Below are 7,031 nucleotides of genomic sequence, written 5' to 3'. Positions count from 1 at the left end.
TTAGTTGAAAATAAAAACAAACTCATGACAGGAGATTCTCACGCGCGCTTCATAAAGAGTGTGCTTGTTTCGACAACCTTGTCCAGCGTTACGAGAGGATAACAGTGCAAAGAGACGGTTGCCATCTTTGGTCACGCGCAGGTTTAGCACGTGGATCCAACTTTCCTGAAAAAGACCAACATCAATTCTTTTCGGGCTTAGGTGGGTTAAGAAGTGTGGGGTCCTTCGGTTCTCTTCTCTCTCGGCCTAGCAATACTATCTTATTTTCCTTTTTCTTAATTTATTCTTCGTCAGGATTTCTCTGTTATCTCTCAGTTCTCCAACTCCCAAATTCTTCCCAGTTTGCTTCAATTGTTTGTTCTAGGGTTAGGGTTTTCGATCCATTTCCCCCTCAAATTTCAATTATTAACAAGTGCAGAGCCTGATTTTCCTCCCGTCGTGCTTTGAGGAGGCCATGGGAGGTGACGCCACTGCCGCCGCTGAGAGTGCGACCGCGGAGTCGAACGCCGCAAATGGAGTCAACATCAACATTCGCTGCTCCAATGGTTCCAAGTTTTCCGTTCAGATTGGCCTTGATTCCACCATCAGATCCTTCAAGGACGCGGTTGCACGCAACTGTGACATATCCGCGGATCAACAGCGCCTGATTTACAAGGGCCGGATTCTCAAGGATGATCAAACCCTCCAAAGCTATGGTATTTACCGATCTTGCTGTTCTCCGTGTATTTCTCTTTTGTATTGACTTTGATTTGAGTTTTTTGCAGCATCGATTTAGCGATTTTGCTCATGTTTCATATATAAATTAATCGAAAAATTATATATATCATGTTTAATATATAAATTAATTGAAAAATTATACACACATGTTATCTGCGTGTGTGTTTCTTATTGGTATGCTGATTTCATTTTTTTTTATTTAAAATTTGACATGGTTTTATAACTTTCATACTCTTCGGTCTCTTGTAATTTGTTTATTTTCCCTAGAGATTTTTGCGAGCGTGTAATTAAGTAATGAACCTCTTCTTTGCATTTGTATGGCTTAATATTAACAATAATGTAGGATTAATTTATTGAGGAATTTGTGGTATTTTCTACGAGTACTGCTTCTGTAAGGTGTTATAGGAAGAATACATGCTGTATGGCTTGCATTCCTCTAGGGCGATAAGTGAGGACATAACATGGGGAATTGTTTTTGATGCAACCTAGATTTTTTCACTGGTGTTTTGGAGAGTAGTTCTTTAATGAGTGAATGACTAACTTTTCAATTTGTATTTGTAGGTTTGGAGGCTGATCACACTGTTCATTTGGTTCGTGGTTTTGCTCCATCTAACACTACTGGTGGAACTAATAGTGTTGGTGGCGGCAATACCACAACTGCTAACACGAGAGGGGCTGGTGCTAATGAGGGTGGGGGTTTAGGAGGGCCAGGATTTGGAGCTTCACTGTTTCCTGGACTTGGTGGTAACAATGGGATGGGGGGCGGTGGTCTCAATGGTCTATTTGGAGCAGGCTTTCCGGATCTTGAACAAATGCAGCAACCATTTTTGTCAAATCCCAATTTAATGAGAGATATAATGAACACACCTGCTATGCAGAATTTAATAAATAATCCTGACATAGTGCGGAATCTTATAATGAATAACCCGCAGATGCAAGAACTAATGGATAGGAACCCCGAGCTGGCACACATACTTAATGATCCCAGCACTCTTCGTCAGACACTTGAAGCTACAAGGAACCCTGAGATCATGCGCGAAATGATGAGGAATACAGATAGAGCAATGAGCAACATTGAATCTTCTCCTGAAGGATTCAACATGCTGAGGCGCATGTATGAAAATGTTCAAGAACCGTTTTTAAATGCCACTACAATGGCTGGTAACACTGGAAATGATGCTGCAGCAGTCAGGAACCAATCCACAAATCCCTCAACTACTAATTCTGAAGCTACTTCCCCTGTACCCAATACGAACCCACTTCCTAATCCTTGGTCCTCTACTGGAAGTAAATTTTCTTACCATAATTTTCTCCTCAAATACAGTGACTGAATGACTCTTTTTCATCTAATGTTTTAATTTTTTTTTACTTCTGATATTTTGGTCTATTCTCAAGCTGGTAGCTACATTGTTGACTGGCTTGTGATTAATACCGGGTTGATTGATGTTGAATATTGCAGCTGGAGGAGGCCAGAATAACACCAGAAGGTCAACTACTACTGGTGGGGAAGCTCGACAGTCAACACCCACTGGTCTAGGAGGGCTTGGACTGCCAGATCTTGAAGGCATGTTGGGTGGGACTGGGATGCCAGATGCTGCTATGTTGACCCAGTTAATGCAAAACCCAGCCATTTCACAAATGATGCAAAGTATCCTTTCCAATCCACAGACTATGAATCAGGTATTTACCTACTGTCTGTGCCTATAATTTCATGTTTTGAACTGATCTCTCTAACATTTTTATTTACTTTTAGATTCTTGGGGTCAATAACGAGCAGCGTGGCATGCCTGATTTGAATTCTCTAAGGGAGGTGATGCAAAACCCAGAGTTTCTACGCCTGTTTTCCTCACCCGAGACACTGCAGGTAGACAGATTCAGAGTTTTGTATCTCTTAATATTCTCAATCATAGGGTTGCATACTCATCTTTGTGTGCATTAATAAGTACATGGTCCAAATGTCCAATATCGAAAGTTCTAGTCATGATTATATAGAGTGTATGAAGAATGGTAATTGTGAATGTTTGTACAGCTATTTTCTTTTTTGTTTCTTCAGTGCTAAATTCTAATAACAAGCATCAGATCTAACTGGAATGAGTGTTGCATAGGTAAAATGGTTGGATGATGGTCTCCTAGCTAAAGGTTTGGGAAAAATTGACTTTGACATTCCATGATTAAAGTGTGAGATTTTTTTTGTGCATTGAAAAATTAGATTCTCTAAAATGTGATCTAATGAGGATGATGTTGTGTTATTTTATTCTCTAAAATGGTAATGTGATCTAATTTGACGCTTGTTTTAAGTAATTTTCTCACAACCATGTGGTCTTATTTGCAATGGCAGCAACTCTTGTCTTTTCAGCAAGCTCTTCTGTCTCAGCTTGGTCAGCAACAATCAACACAGTAAGAAATGGAGCAATCTTTGCATTTCTATTTTCACATGCCTTTTGTTTTTTACTCCCCCAAAAGAAACAATAACATCCTTTTATTACTGCTAACTTGTTTTGTACTATAATGCAATGTGCCAATGCCTCAATCCTATAGTTTAATGAAGTAGTTATTTGTTTGTCCCTAGTACATCTGTCAGCAACTAAGATTAGGCCTAGACATAATCTGGCTTCCCATATTTAGTTGGATGAACTTTTCTGTTAGATTTGAGAGTTACACACGCAATCTAGATAATGTTATTTATAATTTTTTCTGAATTAAACCAAAAAAGGTTTCAACAGATACCAGATAGAAAGTGTAAAACACAGGATAAGGGCCCCTAACAGAGAGTAACTTCTCTCAATACACAATACACAGGCTTCTCAATCACACCCAAAATACAATACTGAATGCAGAAACTGACACACCATATGCATTAGAGAGAGACATGCATAACTGTAGAAAAGTTACTAAACACAGCTGCCCTATAAATTATTAAACGCACAGATAACTGCCATACTGCTCACATAACTGTCCTAACATTTTCCATATATATCATTGTTGTTGCTTTTTACATTTGATGATCATTATTGACAGAGGCTATGCTTGAAATACAAGATTTTGGATTCTGTCCAATAACAATCCTTAATGCTATGTTTGGATTAGGAATGAAATAGAGAGGAAAGAAATAGGAATGATAGAAATATTGGAGAAATAAAATGAAAAGAATATGTTTGGATGGATAGAAATGAGAAGGAAGTGGAAGAATTTCTGTTTGCTTTTTTGGATGGGTAGAAATGAGAGTGGAAAGAAAGAAATTGTAAAAAGTTTATACAAATAAAAAAATAGATTTATTTCCTAAAAACCTGAACTTTTTACCTCCCTTGTGGCTTGTTTATATTTAACATTTTTTTAATGTTATTAAAAAAATTATTTGATTTTTAAAAACTTAAAACAAAAATATAAAAAATGCTGCAAACATTTCCACATGATTTCATGCCTCTTGAGGAAGGAAATGGTTTTGGTGGGCCCCACTAATACAAATTCCATTCCTTCCTCTTTTATCAACTCATCCAGACAATGGAAATATTCTACTTTTTCATTTCTCTTCTCTCTAATTCCATCTTCCATAATTCACCACATCCGAACAATGGGTAAAGAGTAGATTTTTTATTTGTTGGTTTTTACTCTTGCTCATCATTTTTGTCAGATGCTATGCTTGAATTATAACATTCTTGGATTTCTGTCTAATAACATTCCTGGGAATGGGACAACCTTCTCTCACTCTAAACTTTTGGTACCAAAGAAAGGGCCATGTAGGGCTTTGTGTTGGGAATCTGGATTTGGTTAATGAGTTTTCAGGGAAAGTTGAGAAAAAAATGAAACAAAGGAAAATACTTTGAAATATTTCCCCTTTATAGAGTTTTCCCTTTCTTACAACAGAGCTAATACTCAGTTCTCATATCATGAAACAGAATGAATCATCTTCTACTCTCCTATCTAAGCTAACCACCCTACTAACTTCTCTTAACCAATTGCTTTATTTCCTTTAGATGCAATTATTCTTACGAAACCATCATTCATTATTGTACTATAAGTAATCTGCATACAACACAGCCAACGTGGGTTTGGCCCATCTGGTTGACCTTTTGTTCATAACAATTGCATGACCTGGATTTGAGATTCCTCCCTATGAAATTTGAATCCCACTGAAAACCATCGCTGAGGTTAGTGATTTGAGTTGCAGAGAGCCTTCCTTCACCCTACACTTTCTTCACTAATAACAAAAACAAAATCTGTGTACAACACAAGCCCCCTGAATGGGAATTTTTCCTGGTGGCAAAATAAGTAGTTATTGCCTGAATTTTACTGTGTTGTTTAATGCTTGTTGCTAGCTTAATCTTCTGTTTATCTGGATGCTTTTTCAGGGAACCAGGTCAAACAGGTGGAGGCACTGGTATGCAATATGACTCTGCTTTCTTTTTGTTTCTGTTTAGTACTAGAAACTATGCTCAGTTAGTCTTATTTGGAATATTTTTTGTGTCTATGGCTTTGCATTGGCAATTCAAATTGCTTGGCTATCATGTAAGATCATCTGCTGGTACTTGATTTAGTTTAAATTATAATTTTTGAATCTGTTGAAGATTTTAATGTGATAAAATTTGTCTATTTTGTGGTGTGCTCTGAGATCTTTGTCCTGACTTTAAATGTGAATCATAATTCATAAATCAGAGGGATATGGGTGTTTAATAAATGTGACATATGAGTAAAGGCTTTGCTTTAAATCCTTCTAAACAAATTTTAAGGCCCTCCAAGCTAAAAAATCCATTCAACCCATTTATACATGTGCAACCTCTTGAAGGGCCCCATGCATCTTTAGAGTAGCAATGAAGCATAGATTATTAGGTTCTAAGGTGGCTGCTGCATGGTGCAATTGCCATTGGATTGCATGCAGAAGTTGTGCTCATTTTGGTAATTGCTATTGAATGGTTTTATTGGTAGGACCGATGAACAACTTGGGGCTGGAGATGTTATCAAGCATGTTTGGTGGACTCGGAGCTGGTAGCCTGGCTGTTCCTAACAGATCAAATGGTTAGCATAGTTTTGTAATTTTCTATATAGATTTTATACTCCGTTGTTGTCTTCTGTCCAATTAGTTTTTATATTCCCCTCCCTGACTTGCGTGACTTCATTGTTTAATCAGAGCCGCCGGAGCAATTGTATGCCACCCAACTTTCTCAGCTTCAGGAGATGGGGTTCTTTGACACGCAAGAGAACATAAGGGCTCTTATTGCTACATCAGGGAATGTTCATGCAGCAGTTGAGCGGCTTTTGGGGAACTCCGGACAGTAGCAGGTAATGTTGGTTGATTTTCTTTCATGAAGGTCCTTCTGTGGATGCTGAGTTTGGTCCCTTCAAACTCTGTTGTTTTCAAGCGCCTTGTTGGGTATTTAAATAAAATCAGAAATCTGTCCAAATTATAATGGTCAGAACTCTGAATTTACATGGTGATGTAGGTTATACGTTGGACCAACTATGTGATCATCCATTCTATCCTTGAGTTCTGATAGCATACTTATTTTCTTCATGTACATATATCCAAACTAGCGTCAGACATGTGGCAGCATTGCTTAAATATTTTCAACTGAATTTATTTCAATATTGTTGATGTACTAATTTTCTTTTGGTTCTACGTGTATCAATACTGTAATGACTTATAATTACTGATTTGGCAGGTGGTAAGAAGGGACACAAGACTAGCAATTAAATCCCAAACACTAGAATCTGGTGTGAGATATTTGTCCATTTAGCTTTGATTTTCATCATGGAATTATGTTCAAACAAATCTATTGATTTTTTTTTCATTTACATGATATCCAGAGTTTAGTATTATATCCAATACTCAGATGTCCAATGATTAATTATACCTTCAGCTACAAGAAAGTACAAAGCCTTTTGTACCATATATATGTAATTCTAACTTGCCTGTTTGCAAGGATTGGGTTCACAGATACATTCAAAGAAGGGGTTTATATTGGAACATGAATTTAGACATATGATTATGAACTTTTGTTTGTCATTTAGTTGTTAATCTTGTTGTAAATTCCATAACAATATTAATGACCCGTGGCAACCAAATCTTTATAAATATTTGGATTAAACATATAATATAGTCCCCATACGTGTAGAGGATTCTTAATAATTTGGTCTCTACACAATTAGCGGATTCCCAAACAATCATATAATATTTATATGAGCAACTCTTTTCAAAAAGTGTCTCCATATATGTCCGTGGAGTTTTATAATTTATAGTTGTAATTTCTTCCCTCTCTATTGTGATGAAATTTGAAACGTCTTTCACTAACTGAACTTAACAGTAAATTGACGAATTT

General features: G+C 36.9%; 1 protein-coding gene across 2 annotated transcripts; it reads left to right on the top strand.

Moving 5' to 3' along the window:
• Positions 1-204: 204 nt before the first annotated feature.
• Positions 205-6,693, top strand: LOC100797539 (ubiquitin domain-containing protein DSK2b). Of its 2 annotated transcripts, XM_003517090.5 has the most exons (9): positions 205-695; positions 1,279-2,004; positions 2,177-2,397; positions 2,471-2,581; positions 3,056-3,114; positions 5,067-5,095; positions 5,641-5,730; positions 5,843-5,994; positions 6,375-6,693. In XM_003517090.5, exons 1-8 carry the CDS (start codon positions 455-457, stop codon positions 5,989-5,991), a joined length of 1,626 nt encoding a protein of 541 aa, XP_003517138.1. In that variant the 5' UTR covers positions 205-454; the 3' UTR covers positions 5,992-5,994; positions 6,375-6,693. The 2 variants fall into 2 exon arrangements, with proteins under 2 accessions (XP_003517138.1, XP_040871988.1); XM_041016054.1 differs by lacking the exons at positions 3,056-3,114; positions 5,067-5,095; positions 5,641-5,730; positions 5,843-5,994; positions 6,375-6,693 and adding an exon at positions 2,823-3,015 and having other exon boundaries at positions 215-695.
• Positions 6,694-7,031: the final 338 nt, after the last annotated feature.

Source organism: Glycine max, chromosome 1 (genome assembly GCF_000004515.6).
Source record: "Glycine max cultivar Williams 82 chromosome 1, Glycine_max_v4.0, whole genome shotgun sequence".
NCBI lineage: Eukaryota > Viridiplantae > Streptophyta > Magnoliopsida > Fabales > Fabaceae > Glycine > Glycine max.
This window is presented reverse-complemented; position numbering and strand designations above follow the sequence as displayed.

Bases quoted from the DNA above. Each gene is read 5' to 3' on its own strand.
- LOC100797539 (XM_003517090.5), top strand. From the start codon at position 455: ATGGGAGGTGACGCCACTGCCGCCGCTGAGAGTGCGACCGCGGAGTCG. The intron at 2,005-2,176 runs GTAAATTTTCTT...TGAATATTGCAG, and splicing joins TCCTTGGTCCTCTACTGGAA to CTGGAGGAGGCCAGAATAAC. The intron at 2,398-2,470 runs GTATTTACCTAC...ATTTACTTTTAG, and splicing joins ATCCACAGACTATGAATCAG to ATTCTTGGGGTCAATAACGA.